Source organism: Scleropages formosus, chromosome 5 (assembly GCF_900964775.1).
Source record: "Scleropages formosus chromosome 5, fSclFor1.1, whole genome shotgun sequence".
In the NCBI taxonomy this organism is placed as follows: Eukaryota; Metazoa; Chordata; class Actinopteri; order Osteoglossiformes; family Osteoglossidae; genus Scleropages; species Scleropages formosus.
In genome coordinates, this window is record NC_041810.1 from 11,099,286 (window position 1) to 11,123,901 (window position 24,616).

Genomic DNA, 24,616 nt, shown 5'->3' on the forward strand with positions numbered 1-24,616 from the left:
CTTGCGCTTATGGAAGAAAATAAAGGAGGAAAAGTTGGCAATAACATCTCATCATAATTCACATTTGAAAATGTACGGCTCTCAGACATCACAGATGATATTTCTGCAAGTTGTTCTGCTTCACAGAGTCACATTGGCTGTGTTCTATCTGGAAATAAATATTTCATTAGCCTGAGATAGATTTATAGAATGCCAATTAAATATTAACAGAAGTCTTATTAATCTTAATTAGGCCTGTGGTGAGAGAGGGATGTGCTGATGTGTCAGGTTTGTTCGTTGGAACTATAGAGAGACGGGCTTGTCAGACAAAACACATTTCCATGTTTCGCTGCGCGCTGCTATAGGGGATGTGCGTTATTAATAGACAGGCGATGCCGACCCCACACTTCACTCCTCCCGTTGGATCAAATTCATTCGGACCAGTTAAGCAATTCTTTATAATTGGCTCTGCTAATGAACACCGAAACACATCAAGTTAAAGCTGCATGGTTTTTATTTTTTCCTTCATTTATATACCTGCCAATCATGCCTGTGAACACAGAATATCGACCGACTTCACGTGGTATTTTATTGCTGTTGACCGAAATTCTTCAGCAGCTCTTCCAGTTCCGAATACCGCATTCGTACAGAAACGCTCATTACGACATATTTACGGAAACACGTTGTGCCCACGTGGTTAGAGTTGCTGAGTTGTGAAAGTCTAAAGGTCCCGGGTTCAAATCTCCACTACTGCTGTTATACATTTGATGAAAGTACCCTGAGACAGTATAAATTGGTAAATTGCTGTAAAGTTGATAACTAATGTTGTATGTTACCTTGGTCAAGGGCGTCAGCTATATAAAAGTTATTATTAATAATGACATTGCATAAAGATTACTGAGATGTGGTGACTCATTTGACTCCTGCATCCAAGCTTTTCTTGCACAGTGCGTTGTGTCAGGTGTATGTTTGGGTTTCTTTTTCCATGATGGGCCACTGAACGAGTTTTCTCACTGATTATATTACTGCGGTGAAAAGCGAGGTAATTTGTGTGCGTGATGCAGCGTTCTGCGACATCGGCCATGACTCACCCCAGCTGCGCGTTACAGTGCGGTGGCCTTCTGCTGCTGGTGCGTAGAGATGTGCCGTGTAATCGACAACGTGGAGACGATGACACAAGGACCACACGAGAGCCTTACCAGCAATAGGCTTAAACCTGTGACCTTTGGGTCCAAAGGCGGTAGCTCTAACCACTATGCTACCAGCTGTCTGTCTTTTTAATTTAATATCTTAAAATTTTAAATTAAAATACATTCGTTTAGATTAAAATTTTCATAATGAATTAGAATTTATTTCATTTACAATCTTAAAAAAGGTTAGTGTCAGTACGGTTAGTAGTGTTTTGCTCGTATTCTGTAGTAATATTCCAGACTCAGTGGGTTGAACCAAATGCAACTTCTGCTTTCAGACATAGCTGTGGCACGCACACATGCACGCTGAAGCCACATATGTTCATCCTGTAAGTCACTTTGGGGAAAAGCAACAGATAAATAAATGTGAATGTATTCTGATCAGAACACACACTGTCTGAAACCACTTGTCCCAGGCTAGGTCACAGCAAGCCAGAGCCTGGCCCAGCAACACAGGGCACAGGGTTGGAGGGAGAGAGGACACACACACAACAGGCCACCAGTCCATCACAGGGCACCCCAAGCAGGACTCGAACCCCAGACCCACCAGAGAGCAGGACCTAGCCAAACCCACTGCACCACCACACCCTCTCACATTCACAAATAAGTCATAATCAGTGATACCTTTATAATGCGAGCATACCTTGATTTGTTACCTGGTTTTCTGATAAGGTTTTATGCAGCTACTCATGTGATGAACATTGGTTCATATGGTTGAAAGAATCTAACTGTACTTAAGAATCACACATCTGCATCTAAGTCTCTCTTCCTGCTGCTACACATTGCATTTTCTCTGAGATGTACGTCGCTTTGGAGAAAAGCGTATGCTAAATGAATACACACACACACACACACACACACACACACACACACACACACACACACACACAAAATGTCTGAAACCGCTCGTTCCAAGCGGGGTTGCAGCAAACCGGAGCCTAACTCAGGGCGGAAGGCTGGAGGGGGAGGGGACACAGCCAGGACAGGATGCCAGTCCATCACAAGGCACCCCAAGCAGGACTTGAACCCCAGACCAACCAGAGAGGAGGACCCAGGCCAACCCACTGCGCCATCATTAAATGAATACATGTAATGTTTATTGTTGAATTATGGCGGCTCCACACTCCACTTCTGTTTGGTTGCACATTCGCTGTGCTAAAGACAGACATTTCTGAAAAAATACACAGTTAAAAATGTTGTGAAAAATAAATCAGCTGGAAAACACTGACATCTTTTAACATTTTTATTCTGGCTGTTAGAAATACATAGGAATGACGTCATCCAGGTGAGGTGCCGTTGAGTACAGGTGATGTATTCCTTCACTTTAGTGACCTCTCAGTATTTCTGCTCATGTAATCTCATACACATGTTGGTTTTGGGGGGGGTGTGTGTGTCTGTGTGTGTGTTGTGGGGCAGCTGCGGTCGGGTGAGGCGGCGCCCATCGTCGCGCGGGAGCTCTCGGAGCAGACCAAGGGCCAGGTGCACGCGGGGGACATTCCCTTCACCGTGAGGGCCATGGCGCAACTCGTGGACTTGCTGGACGTTCAGCTCAGGAACCTCACCCCCGGAGGCAAGGATAGTGCCGCCCGCAGCTTGAACAAGGTAGGCCCCGCCCATACCATTGTCACATTAGGCCCCGCCCACCGACTCACACTGTACTAGGCCACACCTTCAGGGTAGCTACTGTCTTCACATCCAGATATTTTTATCTGCTTCTTGTTTCTTTCCTTTGTTCTGGAAGCAGCCAAACCTGAACAGTGAGCAGTGTGACCGATGATCAGTTGTATTGATCGGCTGTGTGTCCTGAATCCAGCGCTGCTTGCCTTGGCTGGGCCGCGTTAATCCCCCTCCTCGCCATCTCTTTAAATCCAGCCTGGAAGTGGCCGTCTGTGTGTGTGTGTGTGTGTGTGTGTGTGTGTGTGTTTGGGGGTGTACAGTGCCGTGGAAATGGGCTGGTGAGTCACCGATCCAGACGACACGCTCCCTGATTCGCTTAATGCTCAGTGAGGCACTGCAGTTCCCAGCCGCCCCAGCAGGAGTCACTCTCCTTTGCCTTGTTGGTCCTGCCAGCGACACACTGATGCCAGGCCAAGGAGGATGTGTGTAATTAATAGCACCCCACTGACGCCGCCATACTGTAGGTGTAACACCTGTTGGTGCACAAACTATGAAACAAGCAGCGCTTTGTTTCTGCTCCAACTCCCTTTTCTTAGCGATTGATTTTTTTCCCGGATTGTTTATGCGCCATTTCCTTGGAGGAAATATGTCAAAGCCCGAATCCGTCACACGGCTTCCATACCGGTTATGTAAATTGGATCACGCAAATGCCAGTGCAGCCTTTAATCCAAAATAAACCCTGGCAAAAACAAACAAACACAAAAACGGGGACGCGAGGAGGTGCCCGCAGTTAAACGTTCGCCGTAGCGCCACACGGAGGTGATGGGGTTTCTCAGCATCACATGCGGCACCCGGGCAGGAGAAGATGCGACTGAAGTCGTGAGGAGTAGGCAGAAGAAAGTGTGTGTGTGTGTGTGTGTGTGTGTGTGTGTGTGTGTGTGTGTGTGTGTGTGTCTGGGGGGCAGGGTGGGAGTGAGGCCTTTTCTCCAGTAATTTATCCCCGACGCGTTTCAGTGGTTCAGGTTTGGCTGCTTCCGAACGCTCTCAATCTTCCTCTTTTCAGAATCCACTTAATGTGTTACATATGTTATTTTCTTATGATGTATTTATATTCGTGCATCTTTAGATTCCTTTCTTAAAGCATTTAGATATCTGCTCAGTGCGGGAATAACTCCGACATCTTCGCTTTGGCTATAAGGTCATTTCCACGAATATCACGCCTTTTTTGGCCTGTAAGAGCACTGTCTGGTGTGCATGCATTAAGGAATTATGCATATATGCAAAAGTGCAAAGGACAAAATAAAAAAGCAAGCATACAGCATTATGCACCCCTAATAAAGATCCTCAAACCTGTTATTGTGCTCTTTTGTGCTTTAGAGGGAAATTGAGCTCAAACTGCAGAAACTGCTCTCATTTTTCCGAATATTTCTCACTGTCTATTTTAGTAAACATATTTGCACAGTATGACAGTGTGTTGCACCCTAATTATGATTCGGACCGAGTGTTTTAAACGAGCAAATGCCCTATTTCCCCTTTAGTCACTGGCACCATGTCCTCTTGGCCTCAGCTGAGTGTGACCCTCCGTCCCATTTTTCGGCAAACCTTGGGACACTAATGGCACACAATATTCTTCTGATACGTGCAAAACAGCTCAAGGTTCAAGACAAACCCCTCGCTGAGACGACAACCAGCGGGATCCCCAACACGTTGCTGACAAAGACGACGCCTGGGCGTTTGCACACACACGTGGCACCGATCGCGGTCACGAGGGGTGCGGCACACATTAACACGCCTGTCTCTGGTTTTGCATATTAATTGAGGAATAAAGTGCCAGTAAAGTCCAGGACTGCAGTCTCATAAATGCCCCTCAGGATGGGGAGGAGCTGCGCTGAAGCTCTCGTGAGGGCCGATGTCTGAGTTCCATCCCCACGCTGGCCCTGAAACTCGTTTTGTGCTAATTGTGGCTCTTTTCATTGCTTCCGGTGTCTAATAAACAAAAGAACGATGAATATGTGTGAGGTGAGCGTGTGTGTTTGCGATGCGCTCTGTCTCCTGTTCTAACGCACCTTTTGGCTTCACAGCTGCAGAAGCGGGAGCGATCGTGCCGCTTTTACGTCCAGGTATTTGAGTGACTCCCCCTTCATCCTCACTGTGGAGCTCTAGCTGTAGTCGTGTCTGTGCCGCGTGAACATGCTGTGTTGTGCCTGTCTCCTCGTGGGTCATGGGTTCATGCTCATCGTGGCCTAGACCAAAGCACGCGTCCTCCGTCCAGCTCGCTGCTCCACCCACAGGGGCTGGATGCTGTTTCCATGGAGACGCTGTGGTACCTCGTGTCCCCTTTGGTCTATGCTCTCACCTGCATCGCAACTCCTCGTCCTCTTCCCTACCATTCCAACTCCTTGGAGATGTGTGTTGGCTGCTGCCTCTCCCTGAACTCCCTCTGCTTGCTGCTGGGGTCGCCTGGGGCCATGAATGACGTGTGTCCAAGTGTGGCCTCAGGGTGGCACCGTGGGTCACATCACAGCACCCAACAGTTGAGAGCAATGTGTCCTCCAATCTCAAGAGTGTGTGTTCTCGCCCTTATGATCACAGTAGGAACACATAGGAGATGACTTAGATAAACCTTTTTTGGTGCAGCGGCCAGGTTCGAAACAATCTGATGAGCATCGGTAAGTCACACGTATTCATATTTCTACAGCGCACATCTGGGTGTGTCTTTAATTCATCGCGAACAGCCCAAAAAAACCAAAATAGAAACCAAGTTAAAAATACGTTCTGAAAAATAAAAAACGTGTTTCATTGTCGGTTTTCTTAACCGCCTCAATACAGTTATTCCGTTATGTGACTGTGAGTTAAAATAAATGGATGCTAATTACCGCTTTTCTTGATAATACACCAGAATATCAACAAACTGACATTATTTACTAAAAGAGTGCTTTACTGGTTCAATGCCAGCGAGGCAAACCTCTGAAATGAGTTTTTCTTCGACGTTTGCGCACGGTGGCACATTCAAATTCTTTTCTTTAATAACTTCTTAGGAATTTTTGCCTAACAAGCTAACCTGAGTTTAAGATGTGTCAGTACACTTTGTATTGTTTTATTTATTATTTTAAAAAGCCATTTAACTCAGTTTAGATGTGCATTTGACCTCTGTACCATTAATATCGGTTAAAATAACCCATGCGGCACTTTCCCTTACTGCAGTTTTGCTGGAGACTGGAAAATGTTCCCTTTCAATTAACTCCATGTTTTCCTTAGTAACCTGATAAGGCAGACAGATTTAATCTGTCTTCTGTCAGCGTCTATTTGATGGGAACTTGTGCTGCAAATGTTGCGTAGATTGAATACAGCTGAAGAGCATCAATTCTGATCTTGACTGATAGTGGGCTTCAGTAATGGGAACCACTATAAAGAGCCAGCAGGTGGCGTAGTGGTTGGAGCTGCTGTTTCGAGAATTGCAGGACTTGGGTTCGACTCCCTCTCCTGCTGCAGTACCCTTGATTTAGGTACTTGTAGTAGATTGCATGACAGCAGGCGGCGTAGTGCTTATAGCCATCACCTGTTGACTCCGAGGACCTGAGTTTGAATCCGACTACCTGTTATAGCACCCTTGATCAAAGTACTTACACTGAATTGATATAGTAAAAGTTACCCTGCTGCGTAAATGGATAAATGGGAAATGTAATGATGGATGAATAACGAAGGGTATCGGTGTGGGACAAATGGCAGCTGGTCCTTTTGTTCGAGGCCTGAAATGTTTTTTCTGAAATAACCAAACGGATCCTGCAGGTTTTGGCTTTCGGTTCTGCTCTGATTCGATCCAGATTTTCCAATTACAGCCCCATTAAACCTGAATCGGTCCAAGTCCAGGTGTGTGAGCTGCTTTAGAGAAACATCTTGTATGTGCTTGGCACATGCTGCAGATGCTGCGATGAACAGGCAACACACTGTCTGGCCGGTTGCAGCACAGCATCATCCTTACCTATATGTGTGTAAAGATCTATGAGCGTCTCGCTGGGAGTCCTTACGTCTGCCAGGATTTCTACCGTCAGACAAAAACAGAGGAGCTCGCTACTTACGATATAAATAATAACAAACAGAATTAATTGTTTCAGAAATTGTTGTGCACTCTCGGAGATTAACCAGCTGGGAAATTGTCTGCGTTGCTTCACACGTGCGGCTCAGTGAAGGTCTTCGCTGTGAGGACACGATGGGACCCCGATTTGGCCTCCAACACAGCAGACGGACCCTCAGAAATTGTGAATCGCCGCTTTCCCGCAAAGTGGAAGGATCTCGGCATTTGCGCGTGAGCGTGTGAGTGTGTGCGTGTGGCTGTGCGTAATCATGCTCATGTCTTCTAGCCGTGATGAGGACAGCAGTGAGGAGAAAGTGTCCATCGGGACGGTAAAGTGGAAAAACAGGCCTCGTTGGGACATGGGGATGATTTATTGCATTAAAGCGAAAGTCTGTCTGTGTGTGTGTGTGTGCGTGCGTGTGTGTATGTGTGTGTGTGTGTGCGTGTGTGTGTGTGTGTGTGCGCGCGCGCGCGCGTACGCCTGTGAGGCCCAGAGGCATGTGGTCCAGTGCGGAAACAAGCTAACCGCGTGCGCGATCATCAGAAGCTGTAAAAGTGGAATGCTTTATTAAAAAGCTCAGCACATTTCTCAGGGTAAGAGGGGCGAATGATAATAAGCCATTAACACCCACCATAAAAGTTGATGTGGAGCAAATCAGATGGAGTTTGTGACTAGATTACGGCGGCACACTCCTGAGCTGGGGCTGCTGGGATTGCTCATCAGCTATTCATCCTCCGCTGCTAATGAATTACTGTGCTCCTAATTAGTGGCTTCCAGGAGTGGGCAGGAGCTGAGCCACAGTAGTGCTCCTCACGCTCCCTGCCCCATGCTCTGGCTCTTCGCTGCCGCAGATCTAAGGGCCATGTCTTCCATAGCGTTATGTGAAAACATACCAAATTCAGAGTTCGGTTAATGCACCAAATTTTGACACAGCGTTGATGTGCACACTGATTTCACTGTGCGGCTTATTTGCGCCGCTTGATGTTTTTCTTGTTTTTTGTATCGTCCTAAAAGTTCGTAACAGGGAGGTCCTCTGCCCACGGCTGCTTGGTGCTCCCACCCACATGGGGTCCAAAAGTGGGGGTCCACAGTCTGTGTCTTCTCATTTTTGCCCACAATGCGGTGGAATGAGCTCCCCCTGTCCCTCACAGCTGCTGTGTACCACCCTCTTTCAGAGCCACTTCTCTACTCATCTCCTGACAGCTCTATAAATGAGCCCAACACCATCTTATCTATGTATTTGATATTTGAATGTCACCTCTATAGGCAGCTACATGAGGGATGTCAACCAGCAACATGACGGTATCAGACATACAAGCTGTGTGTCGATAATCCTGTGTCTGTGTCTAAAGCTCTTTGTCTGTTGTTGCACTATGTTTTCTCTGGGTTGTACCTCACTTTGGAGAAATGTGCGAGACCAGTTTGTGAATGTATTGCGTATATATATGGTAAATATTGCCATTAGCTGTTAGCCATTAGCTGTTAACCGTTAGCCGTTAGCCATTAGCCATTAGCCGTTAGCCGTTGGCCATTAACCATTAGCCATTAGCTGTTAGCCAGGCTGTAGGCTCTTGCCTGCTGCCCTAGAGTGTTCTTACTGAAGGTGGCACACTGATGTCCAAACAACCCTGGACATCACTGATCTTGGAAAGAACGAAAGCTGTGCCCCATCCTTCTGACGGTGAATAACCGCATTAATATGATTGTCATAGTGGGCGTGAGCGTGCTTCTGGCGTGTGGCCCACGACCAGGACCCTCAGGTCAGCCTGCCTTTGGTCCGGCTCAGCGTGCTCAGGCTAATGGGCTGTGTGACAGGCGACCTTTCGGGCAGCTCTACCTAAATGGACGTTCCGCACCTTTTGCTGCAGAGGGTCGCTATGAACAGCGCTCAACATGCTGTGGCTCTTTATGGTTTATAGCCCCTATACGTGTCTGAAATATGACACGCAAAGAGTGGCTGACGTTCTGTGAGCAGCGCTTGGTGACCTGTGTACAGAACTGAGAGAAATGCGTAAAGGTCATGCGGTTCAGCTGTGGAGAGAGGGGCCCGGTGCTGCTTGGAGTAAGAGCCCATTTGAAATATGTACAGAAGACACACTTGTGTCCTGCGGTTAAATCTCTCCCTCAACCGTAACCGTTCAGCGTTTATTACAGCAGCTCCAGCTGAGGAACCGCAGTGAATAGCAGCAGAGACCTGTAAAATAAACTGCACTTTATTTATTAGGACTTTCTGTTTGTTGGGCCCTGTGGCTAGAGCCCCCATGGACGTCGGCATGGTAACCACGCGTCCTGTTGGTCTCCTCGTGTTCCCTCCATCCTCAAATGGGAGGAAGTGCGACATAAATTAATATGTAAAATGAGCTTCAATTCAAGATGTTTCCATTGCTCTTTTGGGGTGGTGTTGCTCCAGCCTAAGCCGGCGGGGTCGTGGTTGGAGTTGGTGTCCTGCAACTGAAGGTCCGGGTTTGAATCCCACCTCCTGCTGTAGTTCCCGTGATCCAGGCCCTTACCCTGATCTGATCCGGTAAAAATGACCCTGCTGTGTATATAAGTAAATCACTGTAAGTAGCTGAGTGTACAAGCTAAACTGACCATACGGTAGCTATGCATCCTGGTCCATTCCAGTTACCGTGTCTGTTGTGGAAACTGCGGAAACCTGCAGCTGGACAGAACGGGATGCTCCTTGCTTGCAGAAGGGAAGCGGTTCTGCTGCTGTGCCTACTGAGATAGAGCAGCTCACTTGTTTCTCCGAATTCCATCAAAGGGGAAAAGAAAGAGCAGGGAAGGGTGATTTAATGAGTCTTCAGAGACACGGTCATCTTACCGAGGGCCCCTGTTGTTTGCCCATCGTTCTTATCCGCTGACACGGAGGGACAAAACAGCATCCGACACGGTGACACCTGCTAACGGCCCCGCTGTGTCCCAGTATTTCCTTCTCTTAGAGGATTCAAAGGAAAGTGGAAATAGTCACGCACTCCTGTGACTGTGTTCGCTCTCCCTACAGGCAGGAAGTGTCTGTGTTTGAAACAATGGCTGGATCCCCCACTGCACCAGAGGGACTTCCTCTACAGCGTTCCTCTCTACCTGCTCCTTTCGCTTAAATCATCAAAGCCTTGAACATTTGTGGTCCCGATGAAGTCATTGAACCCTGGACCTCTCAACTTTGTTAACACGGGCTCCTCATATTGGACACATTCAAGTTATGAACTTTCAAAGATACAAACATTTTTTGAGGTTATTTATTTTTAAATCCACTTTCTTCACTTCTCTTGAAGATTTCTGTCGTGCAGAGCAAAAATCTGTTTTTAGTCATTTTAATTTAGTTCTAATTTTGATGTAGTTGTGTCTGTATTTTACAGCTTTTTATTGATTCTGACTCAGTGGTAAAATAGACTTCATGTTTCCAAACAAACTGAGTTGCGAACAATCTTTCTGTTGTGTTTGTAAGTTGAGGAGCTGGTTTATTTCGAATGACATCGGCTGCTGCGATGGTGCTCTCTTGGATAAAGATATGCTTCCTGCTCTTTTCTGCCCTGTATCTGCTGTTTGTGTGGTTAGTGTGATGGTCCCTTCCTTCGAACTGCTGGGCTCCACCTCGTCTTCATTGTCTTCTCCTCGCGCCCATTCAGGGCAGACCAAACACGGTGTGCTGGCAGATCCCGGTTTCCATAAGCATCCTGTATGCAAGAGAGGTGGGCCCCATCCCAGCTGGTAGCTCTCGGTGTAACCACGTTATTACATTATAGCCCAATTAGGGGTGTAAGTGGAGGAGCGACTGCAAATCGGAAGGTTGCAGATGTGTTTCACTCTGCTTTTCATGACATCATGTGGAGTTCGCATGGTCTCTCTCTCTCTCTCTCGCTCGTGCTCTGTCTCACCACAGTCTCCTGGAGAATCTCAGATTCTTACTCTTTTATCCCAGGAGCGAGCGAGCCCTGAGACCATATGGACCTTCACCCCAGGACCCATCGGTGCTGTCCTGCTGTGGCCTGACTGATAAAGTACTGCTGAGCTCTTGTTTTTTCTCTGTGCCTCTTGCTACTTTCTGGGTGAATTGTTTGCTGAATAAGTGAAGTGCGGTGGCTAGGGTACGACTCATCATCATGTGATCCACGTTCACTTGGTGCAGAGAGGTACCCCATACGGTCACCGTCCGAAATACAAAGAAGTCATCTCCAAGTTCCAAGGCCATTTTAATCTCCATCTTAGGATGCAGTGACTCCTGACAGCCAACAGGGGGCATAATGGTGCTCAGGAGCCAAGTGGTGGAGTTTTTCCACTTTCACTTGAGAGAAAAGAGGAGCACAGGAGCAGTAAAACCTGGTGGACATTTAGATATCAAATATATAGATAATCATAACAGATGGTGTTGGACTCATTTATGGAGCTGTCAGGAGATCAGGAGAGAAGCGGTGCTGAAAGAGATGGGTTTGAGACCCTTCTTGAATGCTGGAAGGGTTTCAGCAGCTCTGATGGACAGGGGGAGGTTTTCCAACATTTCAGTATTGGACCCTGTGAGTGGGACCACCAAGCACCCAGAGGTGGAGGAGCACAAGTCTCTGGCTGGGCTGCAGGAAGTGATCAGGTCCTGTAGGTTTCGAGGTACAGATCCTTTGACCATCTCGTAGACCCTGAACAGAGTGTTGAAGTCGATATGGACAGAAACAGGAAGCCAGTGGAGAGAGATGTGGAATTTCACGCATGGATGCCTTACTGTTAGAAAAAAGGGAAAATTTGATGGTGTGGCAACATGTCTGTCATTGATTTTGACCTGTGGTTTAATCCCTGGACACAGCGGTACATGAGCTGCTTTCAGCCCTTGTGTTCTGCGTGTTGATTGCCATGTGGAAGTGCAGGTCACAGAACCGCCGGCTCAGTAATCCCACACTGCTGTCGACTGGGAGCGCGGCGCTAAATCCGGTTAGTTTCTCTTCCCTGTTTGCGGCGTTTCGGACCCCTGGGGGAGCTCGGCTAAGTGCTCCACTCCGTAGCATCTGTGCCAAATTGCTCTAAAGCTGAAATACATCCATGGTGTCAAATGTGTGCCATAAATCGGGAGGCGCCGTGTGTTTCGTATTAGGACTGAGTCTCGGGAAAACACTGAGAACATGGGAGACGATGGAGGAAAAACGGGGGAAATGAGAAGAGAAACGGTCCTCCAGTCGGAAACGCTGCGATTTGTTCTGGTTTCCAGGGGGAACATTTTAGCATGTGGCACGCCTCCCCCCCTACACTTCCATCATCCATCACTTAGAAGCACACCGGGGAACCCAGCGGTGCCCCCATACACACATACTCAGTCACTCACACACATAGACACACGGCCAAGTGAAGCGGGGCCTCTTTCAGACTCATCCCACGTAATGACCCAAGGATCACGTGTGACATTATCATGTGCTGTGATGCTGCCGCGTCCGCGTGGCATTTTGACCCGTGTGTGTGAATAACAGAAAGGGTAAATTTCCCATCTTCTCGTAATTAGCGATGAACACCTGACAGTAGGTTTTGGGTTTTCCTTCTCCTCCTGGGGGGTCTGCGTCCGGGGTTCCTACACCCCCATGGGGGGAACATTTACTGAACACACATCGGTATTGGAACACACACACTAGTGGAGGGAACCTTCCACGGTGGAACCCCAGGCAAGGCTTCCGTGTGTCTCCTGAGCCGCAGAGCGACATCCCAACTTCACGTCGTGACATTACAGTACCGGATGAGTCGATCGTGAAGGTCGAAGGCGAATCTTCCTTGCGTCCCAGGGAATGGTCACATGTCGCCTCCCCAGCCGAACCCCGGCCCAGCGAAGAAATGCAAAGCGACTGAGACGTGGGACAGCCGTGCGTATTTCTGCATAGGGCTCGGTCTGGGGCCACCTGAGGACGATCGTTTGCATGTCATGTCGAGATGATGCCTCTTTCGTCGGTGGCCATGTTTTGCCCGGCTGCGCTCGCTGATGGGTGTCGTGGCTGCTAATGATCGCCTCGCGTGGCCTCGTTCACCAGTCCGACTGACCCGTCTCTCCGGCGTCCTCCATTCCACTTCATGTATGGTCATCTCACATTTCTGAGCTACGATTCCTCCTCCTACATTAATAAATGACGACAAATTCAGCTTTAACTCACCGTGGCTAATGCCATGCAGATATGTAAATTAAGTACCCGATTTAGCACTAAACAGATATTGAGGCTAAAATGAACTGCTGGGCCTCAGCTGGATTTTTTCATCCTTAAGTGTTCCACGATAACCTCATAAAGCTTTAAACACAACCGGATTTCTTATCGGAACCACACGTTAGCTGCGATCACTTGAAAACTTTGATTGTTTTGTACACTTGTTGTACACGGCATTAATTATAAACAATGTTTTGCATTGAAGCGTTGGGTTGTTTGTAAAGTACAGCGGTCTGTGTACAGAAGTCTGTGTGTACAGTACAGTGGTGCTTGCACACTGCAGCAGTGTGTATGTACAGTACAGTGATGTGTGTATGCGGTACAGCAGTGTGTGTTCTCTGCGCTGCTCCTTACTGCACGATGCTGAATTGTGGGCAATACCGCTCTTTGATCACTGGGGGTGCAGTGATTCATGAGTAATGTGAGTCTCCTCTGATTTCTGGGGGTATTAAATGACATGGCGAAACCCTGGTATCTGATTACCACGGTATTACAGTGGCTCCCTGGGGACTCACATCGCATGCAGTGCGTACGGTTTGTGTGCCACCTGTCTTCGTCCTGCTGCTGGCCCAAAAGGGAGATCCCAGCATACTTAGTGGCGGATGTGTGTGCGGCTGGTGGTACCCACGAAGGCCTCGTTCATGCATCCCGCTTCCAGTGTGACTCATCCATCATAAATGTTGTGCGTCGGGCTCGGAGGGACACGCGTGTGGCTCCCGGTGACCTGTGCCATTCTGTGTGGTTCGCCCCGCAGGCTATGGTGGAGACAGCCAACAACCTGCTGCAGCCCGAGGCTCAGGCGGCGTGGCAGCGCCTCTCGGTGGTTGAGCAGCTGCGGGTGGCCACCATGCTGCTGGACACCGTGGAGGAGGGTGCCTTCGTGCTCGCCGACAACTTACTCAAGACCGACATCGTGCAGGAGAACACCGAGAACATCCGTAAGTCCCACATACTGCCTCACACACACACAACACACAGTGATACACACGTGCGCAGGCACCCCTATAGTCACACGTTCACACTCATCTTCCAGACTAAAAATCACATGATCACTCTCGTGGAGGGGAAGCATTTTGTGGACTCTTGTCTTAAAGGAGTTCTCATCTACTTTCAACAGAATCATACACAACGTGTCAAACATAGTCTATTACGTACTGTGCGTGGCAGTAGGTGGCGTAGTGCTTATAGTCATCACCTGTCAACTTAAAGGACCTAGGTTTGAATCCCACCATCTGCTATAGTGCCCTTGATCGAAGTACTTCCACTGAAGTTATATAGTAAAAACTACCCTGCTATATAAATGGGTAAATAAGTGTAAGTATGTTCATGCTGTCAGTCGCTTTGGGGAAAAGCAATAGATAAATAAATGTGAATATATTCTGATCAGAACACACACACACTGTCTGAAACCACTTGTCCCAAGTGGGGTTGCAGCAAACTAGAGCCTAATCCAGAAACACCTGCAAGACTGGAGGGGGAGGGGATACACCCAGGATGGGAGGTCAGTTCATCACAAGGCACCCCAAGTGGGACTCGAACCTCAGACGCACCAGAGAGCAGGACCCGGCCAAACCCGCTGCGCCACCGCACCCCCCGATCAGAATATAGTCAGTAAATAAACAGATGAGAATATGGTTTGATCATGTGAATATGTTCTGATGAGTATATAAACAATCAACAAATAAATATAAGTGAATATGTTCTCATCAGCATATAGGATTCAATTTGGACAGAATCAAAGAGGTTAGAAAAGTAAGAGATAAATGTCCAGGGAAAGGGGTGAAGTTTCACTGAATTAAATATAGATTCCTGCAGCTCTAATGACTACTGGAATGATCATTATCCATCTTGTAATGATTGCTTTGGGCATTTAGGAAAATCAATTTGGACAAACTGCACTTTTGTCACACTGTCCCTTATTATGAAGAATTAGCGATAGCCGCCAGCGCGACAGGACATCGATCCACAACGCCGTGATGTTGCAGGAGGCAGATGGGACCGTGCGCGTTGGTGGTTAGGACGCGTTCATCTGTGGCCTACAAACTTTCTTCTCTCTCTCTCTCACACACACACACAAACACATACACACTCTGAACGGGCTGCGAACCACACACCATCCACACTCCCCTACGCACCTCTCTGTTGCTATTGATCCTGGCTCACACCCGGGCCCTGGACCCCCGCACTACGGCCCCTGGGTGCCATTCCGCAGCCCCGGGGTCTCACAAGGCAGGTCTCCGGTGCTGTGTTTTCGGCCCTCAGCGGCACTGTTCCCGTTGGGTTTGTGGAATACAATATTTGGCACGCACCACACACACTCGCTTTGGTTTGTGTGGCTTCTCTCCCTGCCAGAAAGTGCCTGTTAATGTGATTAAGATGTGTGTAATTAGGATGTGTGCCTGCTCCTGCTGCCGAACCGCAGCCCCCCTCACTACCGGCAGCTCCCTGCCGGGCCGCTGTGTGTGTGACGTGTATGTGAGTGTGTGTGGGCCACGAAAGCAACAAAAAACACTTTTGTTCAGGGTGTGGCGATGTGCTTTCCTTCACCGATCTTGCTCCTGGGTTGGAGGGGGGGTGCTGCCATGGCAACGTCAGTGTAGGACCGGTGTGGGGCGTTTATAAAAATGGATTTTATTCTTTCTGGCACTGGGGTTATTGTGTCAGTGAGACAGTGTAAAAGCACCTTTTCAACCGTTTTGCTGGGAGAATGAGCCCAGGACACCGCTCTCGGCACTCGCACCTGATCAAGGTACTTACTCTGTACGGATACAGTAAAAAATACCCTGCGGGATACATGGTTAAATCAGTGTGAGAAGCAGTGTGGAAAACTCAAACTATAAATGAGTCTGGAGAAAAGTACTAGATTAATAATGGTTACTGTGATTAAAAAAATTATATTATAATAATAATAATATCCAAAGGCTCCTGTAGAAGTAAATCACTAACTACTGTAAACAGAACAAGAAAAGCATGAGCTAAATGAGTGCAGCAGTTTAGTGAATATTAAGTGAATCATGAACCAGTGCTGGTGGGGGAGGCGCTCTGAACATGTGTCCACTATATGAATCTCTCGGAGGTCAGACTCTGGGTCATCGCTGGGTCCGGGAATTGCTTTGCCGAGTTCCCTCATCAGCCGCTCTGGTCACTGCTGGTCGCATCAGTTCGGGTCTGAGCTGTAGATCAAGGCCCCTCGGTACCATGCTGCACTAATATACTGCTGTTATCATGTGCGCCGGGTCTTTATGGCCTCACATCCTTCAGTGCTTGATTCTCAGCTGTTTTACAGCGGCCTGTAAATGTGACTGTGGTTCTCCCTGCGGGGGGCGCCGACACGCCTGCCAACACGTCCCTCTCCCTGGACATCCAGCCGTCGGCACGGCTCCGCTGCCGCGCGGGCCAATAACAGCCCACATTTGCTTTTAACTCAATACTGGACTCATTTGTGACCGTAGTGCACCGCTCGGCTCGCGGCGAACCGCCCGGCCTCTGGGTATTTACCTAATTAACTGTCTTCAGTGCCTCTAACTTCATTTTTATTGAAGAATCTGCTTATTGAATTGGGCAGGCTTTCAGTTAACTGTCCACGGCTTTCAGGAAGTCAGAGTGGACGTGGTACAAGGAAGGGACTCATTCCTGCACTGATTCAGGACACTTCCCCGTGCCTCCTGCTTCCTTAGCTGAGAGATTCTCTGGACTTGTTTATCGAACGCATCTTTCCTGAGTAGGGTCTGGTGAGCCCCGTGTGACAAGCTGCCCGGCGTGTCTCAGTTCGGCCGCATGTGGCTCATGTTGGTCGTGCTGTTGAACCCTAGAGCTGGAGGTGGCGAGGCTGAGCACAGATGGCAACCTGGGCGACCTGACGTTCCCCCAGGCGGGCAGCAGCGGCAACTCCATCAGGCTGTCCGGGAACACGCTGAAGCATCATGGGAAAAACGGTAGGCTGGCAGCACTTAGCTAAATTTTAACCATCGGGGCTCAGAGGTTGACCATTGTTGACCACTATGACTTGAAACTCACCCTGTTAGTTAGGGAGTTGACCACTGCTGACCACCATGGCTTTGTTCCCACACTGTTAGTTGGGGAGTGGGTTGTCTGTGGTGTGTGCAGTTCTGAGGACACTGTGCGTCTCTTGTGGTGAGATGTGCGACGTTGTGCTTCAGCCCTGCCTGTGTTTGTCCTCCAGGTGAGATCAGGATGGCCTTTGTCCTGTACAAACACCTGGGTGCCTACCTGTCCACTGAGAACGCGAGCATGAAGCTGGCCAGTGAAGCCCTTGCCACCAACTACACGGTCATCGTCAACTCCCCCGTCATTACTGCAGCCATCAGCAAGGAGAGCAGCAAGGTCTACCTGACGGACCCGGTCATCTTCACGGTCAAACACCTGCAGGTACGCAACATATGCGGGATCCAGCTCCTACGGCTTGGTGCTCCTGTCCTGTTCTGATTTACTACTCTGTCCTGAAGTCTGTTTGCAGCTCATTTTGTTTATAACTCCAAAGTCACTTTTGCCACAAGGTCAAAATCGACAGAAGGGTAATCGTCCATCTGTTTATCTACTGGTTAGGTCCTTTAAGAGATTTCATATAAAGCTATAAAAATAAAAAAAAAATAGTATTTTGGACTTTAATATTATGTAACATTGAGCCACATAGAGAAAACCGATCAGTGAAAAAAATGCAATTAAAAATAAATAAATAAAATGGCTGTAGTTTATATCTATGAAAATTCAAGAGTATGCCATGTGTAAGGTGAAGAGCCTGTGTTTATTGTCCTCTAATCCAAACACACCTGGATGTTCAACTGGGACTTAAAAATGTACCTACCAGGTAGGAAGGGCAGCGAGTCCACTGACCGCTGGTCCCCTTCACCCTGTCAGTACTGCAGCGCTCCTCCCCTCCACATGGGTGCGCTAGAGATCCCTCCCACTCATTTCAGGTTAAACTCATTACTGGGACACCGATCGTGTTGACTGCTGTCCTGTCTCTAATGAAAAGGTAGCTGTAAACCGACAGGCCAGCGGTTGCTCAGCTGCCCCGTCCTGCACTAATTGGGCTCCTGTCCCACCTCGCTGACCACGGGTTCTTTGGCGGATCCCACAAATAACCGCAGTGGCAGGGCAGTGCTGCTCTCTCTCTATCCCAAGAAAACTGAAGTAACAGGTTTCAGCTCCTCATCTCCCCACTACAACTGGTTCTGCAAGTTTGTTCATAACTTGATTTGTTCATAACTTCAAAGCCACTTGTACCATTAAGTCACAATCGGTAAAGGCTTGATAATACAGACGTCCTTCAATTTAGTTGCAAATAAGGTTCTATAAAAAATATTCAATACAGCTATAATAAAAAAACATACTTAGTAAAACTTAAAAAAAAATCGTTAACCATGCTGCTTTAAAATTAAAATTAATTTAAAATTACTGAGAATAAAAGAAAAAAACACTTTGTTTCCACAAAACTGGCTGGTTCACCTCATACGTAATAAACCAGAGTTGTCCATATGTGGAAATGTAAGTAGACTGTTCACAACTCAAGGAGGGAGCTTATGACTGCGGTCGCTCCCGCTCACCAAATGATGGAAGCTGAGCTAACAGGTATCGCTCTGGGTCTCCACAGCAGTCGGAGGAGAACTTCAACCCCAACTGCTCCTTTTGGAGTTACTCCAAGCGCACCATGATGGGCTTCTGGTCGACACAGGACTGCCGCCTGCTGGCCACCAACCGAACCCACACCACGTGCTCGTGTACGCACCTCACCAACTTCGCCGTGCTTATGGCCCATGTGGAGGTCAAGGTGAGAAGGGCGCTGGGTGGCACTGGGCAAAGAAACTAACCGAACGCGATATGAAAGAAGTGAAACAGCTGAGATGGTCGGAAGGGAAGGGGGGTGATGACCTGAGCGTACCGAAAGTCAGATGTGAACCAAACACCTGCTGGAGCTAAGGTCAGATGGGTTGAGGTTCCGGTGAGCATGTCACCGATCAATGTGGTCTGTAAACCGGATTGGAGATGTTGCTGAACAGGGCATTTAACGTCTGATGATGATGATGATGATGAGTGGTTTATTCAGCAGTGGATATTCCGTACTTTTAAAACATACTTTATTACATAATCATTACTTGAAGACAGTGAGTCCAGAGCTCTTTCTGCTTTAAACAAGACTGACAAGTGAAAAATAAACAGTATATGTCCAGTTGCTGTTTCTGAAAAACATGTAATAATAATCCAGCACTAGTCATAATATTTTTGTTTCTTTCTATCTGGTTTAATTATAAACCCTCATTAAGATTCATAACCTGTCGTCTGATGGAAAATATTTTGATTTCGTTGTTATTATATTGATTGTTGGATCTTTTTCCATTCATGGCAACTCGCAATGTTTTACTGTTTTGCAATTTGAAAATGACACTTCTGTCTCTGACTGCTGTTGGACAGCAGGAGCATTTGGACCAGGTGGACTTTGACAGTTCGCCTCTCACTTTGCTGTGAGAACATTGGCCGTACTGCAGCTCGTACCCGGGCTCGGCTCTCCTCGGCAGTGGTTCATTAATCCCCGGAGCACGGTGTCCTGCAGCTTCTCCTCCTTTCTATTTTCTTGTTTCTTTCTTTTCTTTGGGTGGGTGGGCACGCAGTACCACCCGTGTGCTCATGATGCATGAGGCGGGGCGCTCCCTCTCTGGCCTCGCCCCCACACACTCCAGCGAAAACAGGTGGCAGTCGGCAGACGTGTGCAATTCAGAGATAATTTGATTTCCGCCGTGTAACGCCTTGGCGATCGAGCCACTGCTTAACTGGTAGAAGAATGGTCAGAGTGAAAATAACAACGTGCAGTCAAGAAAAAAAGCTGCAAACAGAACGAGTCTCGTGTGCGCGGTGAACGTTGCCGTGCGATGGTAGTCGAAAAGCAGCTCATGAAGATGAACCGCCGTCAGTGTAACAGACCACGAGCGGCCGAGGGAAAGCACTGAGCGGCGATGGTGCCGCGGGTGCGAGACGTCATTCCTCCTGACGTGTTCCTGTCTCGTCCCCGCAGACGGCCGACCCCGTGCACGACCTGCTGTTGGACGTCATCACCTGGGTGGGAATCCTGCTGTCGCTCGTCTGCCTGCTGCTCTGCATCTTCACCTTCTGCTTCTTCCGTGGCCTGCAGAGCGACCGCAACACCATCCACAAGAACCTTTGTCTGAGCCTCTTCGTGGCCGAGTCGCTCTTCCTGGTCGGGATAAACCGCGCTGACCAGCCGGTGAGGCCTCGCCACCAACCCCAGCGGGGACCGTGACCCGCTGGTGCACAGCGACCGCTGTGGAGTTGTGTGTGCGTTGTTTGAGTTGGAGGCCACCCGTAACACACCTGTCACTTCTTGTGTCTAGTAAGGTGAAACGCCACCTGAATCAGTGGAATCAATAGAATCAGTGGAGTCAGTGAAATTAGTGGAATAAATCTGGGGAGTCAGTGAAATAAAACATTAGAATCAGTAAAATTTGTAAAATTAATCTTTTGAATCCTTTCAATTAGTGTAATCTGTGGAGTTTGTGGAATCAGTGGAATCTGGAGTCAGTTGAGTCAGTGGAGTTTTTCTCTGTTTACCGTGGTGCTCCCCCCCAGGTTGCCTGCGCCGTCTTTGCCGCCCTCTTGCACTTTTTCTTCCTGGCCGCCTTCACCTGGATGTTCCTGGAAGGTGTGCAGCTCTACATCATGCTCGTCGAGGTGTTCGAGAGCGAACACTCCCGCCGCAGGTACTTCTACCTGGTGGGCTACGGTGTTCCTGCCCTCATTGTGGCTGTGTCCGCCGCCGTCGACTACCGCAGCTATGGCACTGACCGAGTGTGAGTACCCCCCCATCCCAGCCCTGTAGTGACATGTCAACTGTCACGTAATGTGACATCACACTGGATCACGTCTTGTCCTGTCATTCAGCTGAAATCAGTGGTTTTATAACATAATTTCAGACACACACACACACACACACACACACACTGGGGCATATCAACTGTTCCTGTTAGTCCTGACGCAGGTGTACGGTGCCCTTTCTGTCAGTTGTCTCTGATGGAGTGAGAGCTCTAAGTGCTGGAATGGCTGAACATAACCTGATTACCCAAAAAATAGTATTAATTCAAAAAAAAAAAAAGCAGCTGAGGTGATACTGTTGATGTTAAGTGCTGTTGAGGTGATGTGGGCCTTACTGACCACATACATAGGGTCATTCTGGAAAGTTCTGTGCTCTACTTGTGTCCTTAGTGTTAAAGAGCTGTGTCCACTGACACTGTGACCGAGTCGATCCGTCTGGTTGCTGCTCGTCCTCTTCTTCCGTTTCCTGCAACGTTTGGAGCCATCATCACCGTCTTTGAGAGAATCATTGGATGGTGACACATGTGGGGTATACGATGCAGAAAGGGACAATATCACGTGGGGCAAGGAGGGGGTTCCAGCACTGATTGCAGCCATAGGATGGCAATCTGAAGGATCTGGTTTGAATCCCACCATCTGCTGTAGTGCACTTGATTAAGATACTTACCCTGATTTCAGTAAAAATGACCCTGCTGTGCCCGCTCTGTCGGGGAGGTGGAGCAAGAGCGCGCGCGACGGTACCCGAAAGATGGTGAACTATGCCTGGGCAGGGCGAAGCCAGAGGAAACTCTGGTGGAGGTCCGCAGCGGTCCTGATGTGCAAAACGGGGGTGTGGTGGCGCAGTGGGTTGGACCGCAGTCCTGCTCTCCGGTGGGTCTGGGGTTCGAGTCCCGCTTGGGGTGCCTTGCGATGGACTGGCGTCCTGTCCTGGGTGTGTCCCCTCCAGCCTTCCGCCCTGAGTTGCTGGGTTAGGCTCTGGTTCCCCGTGACCCCGTATGGGACAAGCGGTTCTGAAAATGTGTGTGTGTGTGTGTGTGTGTGTGTGTGTGTGTGTGTGTGTGTGTGTGTGTGTGTGTGTGTGTGTGTGTGAGACCCTGCTGTATAAATGAATAAATGGGTGTAAATAGCTCAGTGTACAAATGCTGTAAGTAACCCTGGAGAAAGTAGTGAAAGGGGCAGCCGCTAGTGTATTGGTTAGAGCTGCTGCTTTCAGACCCAAAGTTACAGGTTTGAATCCCACCTCCAGCTGTAATACCCTTGAGCAAGGTACTTACCCTAAATTGTCCCAGTAAAATTACCCAGTTGTATAAATGTAGCTTAACATTGTAAAAGTCGCTTTGGAGAAGAGCATCACCTAGATGAATAAATATACATTACGATTAATAACATATAAAAATGATTCCAGTCAGAGTCGGTCCCTGAGTGATGTGCCCTGGAACACTGCCGTGATGTTTGCTCTTCGGGGTCACTGCAGTAAAACCGCACGTCTGCTTTTGGATCCACGCGAGGAGTGTGGGGGTCCAGCAGCTGTCTGTCCTACAAAGCACACCTCCAGCTTCCACTCTGCTTCTTGGTCTCCTTTGTTCAACCCCCTGCGGACCTGTCGAGTGGCAGGAAGGCGCAAGGTGCGAACTCGGGTTCGAGAAGCGTCATCAGGGTCTTTGCTGCTTGGAGATAATGAGCGCCAGGTGTAGGCTCGCTCTCAAACGCACGTAAGGAGGTGTGCTGGTGCATGTCGGGCGCAAACTCTGCTTCCTGTGTTAGGAGGATAGCGGGCGACAGAGGTGACAGCCAGGGCAGCATGGGGGCAGGACTGGAATTAAATTAACTAGAACAATCCAAGCATCAGGAGCCACTTTAGTTTTAGTGACAGAATCCGCATCACAGCAAAGTCACTTTGACAGCTGGGCTACGAATTGTCTCACTGCTCCAGGGCTCCCTTAATGTCATCAATGGTCAATGCCATGAGGGGTCAGCAGGTGGCGTAGTGGTTAGAGCCATCGCCTTGCAGTCGAAGGCCCTGGGTCTGAATCCCTCCTTCTGCTGTAGTGCCCTTGAAAAAAGTACAAGGTAAAAATTAAGGTAAAAAATGATCCTGCTGTTTGAATGGGTAAATCAGTGTAAGTAGCTCAACAGTGTAATTTGCCTGGGAGAAAAGTGCCACATGAATAAATAAATAATAAATACTTGGAACGGCGGTCACATTGGCCTTCTGCTGGACCGTCTCCCAGCTGCTCTGCTTACTCGTCACACACTTACAGTACCATCTACAGCTGCTTATATTTATTCAGGCGGCGTAGCGCATTTGCTGGCTGTTGCCTTCATCCTCCCCCGAGGATCGAGTCGGTGGGGCGTGGCCTCTGCACCCCACCAATGGAGAGGGTGCTGTTAAACAGGCTCATTAAAAAACGGAGGAACTAATTATGAAGTTAAACACATATGTTATTTACAGTAGTGGGGGATCTTATGTAATAGCAGAAATTAGACGGTAACAAGGGAGGCTGTTTTAATGCCAACTCGGAGGCACACACACACACACACATTTTCAGAACCGCTTGTCCCATACAGGGTCACGGGGAACCGGAGCCTACCCGGCAACACAGGGCGTAAGGCTGGAGGGGGAAGGGGACACACCCAGGACGGGACGCCAGTCCGTCGCAAGGCACCCCAAGCGGGACTTGAACCCCAGACCCACCGGAGAGCAGGACTGCGGTCCAACCCACTGCGCCACCGCACAACTCGGAGGCAGTTTATTGGAAAGATGAACAGGGTGGGCGTGCCCCTCATGTCTGACATCTCATCCCTGACCTCTGACCTGTGGCATCTATCCCCGTCACACGGAGACGTGCGTGGCGCGGCGGCCCGCTGCGTGACGGAAGGCTGCGCCCGCACACTTTGATTAAGTTTTCATGATGGGTCCGGATTAAAAATTAAGCACATGAACAGCAGGTATAAGCACAGCGCAAACGCAGAGTCCTAGATGAAAGTTAAAACGGCTCATCTGTGTGTTGGAGGTGCGCGGAGCTGGGAACCCCGCAGACACTTTCACGTGCTCTGAATAATACAATAAGCTTGCGTGTGCCTAGCGATCTGCTTTTGTTTCTTTACATGTTTACGTCATATTGAAATGAACGGAGCCGTGGCCGAATTTTCATCTGTACTCGGCCCGCTGTCGTCATCGGCTGTCGGACTGGAACTGTAAACAAGGAGTAAACACTGAGTAAACTTCGAGCAAGCACCGAGTAAGCAGAGTAAACGCAGAGTGAAGCAGCAAAGCCAGTGTAACACTCTGCAGTTACTATGGTTTTCACAAAGTGTGTGTATCATTGTCACAGCACACATATTACCACGGTATTGGTATGTTTACATTTATTTACCAGACACTTTTTTCCAAAGTTGTTTACACTGATTTACCCATTTATATCTTCTGTATCAATTCATAGTGAATACCTTGATCAAGGGTACTGTAGCAGGAGTGGGATATTAACCTGCTATGTCAAGATTGTAAGGAGACAATTCTAACCACTGCGCCCCCTGCTGCCCGTTGTGTTGAGCGCGCATCGTTTTTGTGAGCAGCATTTCCTCGCAGGTTCGTGCCGCAGAATTCCGGCATCGGGCCGCCCTGAGGGTTCGAGTCCTCGTTCGCCACATGCATTTACATTCTTTCATTTATTCATGCAACGGACTCTTTTCTTGAAAGAGCTGCTCAGAAAGGTGGTTTCTGAGTGACTCCAGCTCAGCT

At 48.6% G+C, this 24,616-nt stretch overlaps 1 protein-coding gene across 8 annotated transcripts in view; it reads left to right on the top strand.

The window, feature by feature from the left end:
• LOC108938755 (adhesion G protein-coupled receptor L3-like) overlaps positions 1–24,616 on the top strand; it is a 147,383-nt gene that overhangs the window by 105,911 nt on the left and 16,856 nt on the right. For 5 of the 8 annotated variants that reach the window (XM_029252166.1, XM_029252170.1, XM_029252168.1 and 2 more), the window contains 8 exons: positions 2,586–2,771; positions 4,868–4,906; positions 13,784–13,967; positions 16,842–16,964; positions 17,213–17,418; positions 18,644–18,820; positions 20,060–20,269; positions 20,632–20,852. In XM_029252166.1, coding sequence (XP_029107999.1) covers positions 2,586–2,771; positions 4,868–4,906; positions 13,784–13,967; positions 16,842–16,964; positions 17,213–17,418; positions 18,644–18,820; positions 20,060–20,269; positions 20,632–20,852 — 1,346 coding nt within the window. The remainder of the gene's footprint in view (positions 1–2,585; positions 2,772–4,867; positions 4,907–13,783; positions 13,968–16,841; positions 16,965–17,212; positions 17,419–18,643; positions 18,821–20,059; positions 20,270–20,631; positions 20,853–24,616) is intronic. The other 3 variants (XM_029252169.1, XM_029252171.1, XM_029252173.1) reach the window with 1 other exon arrangement.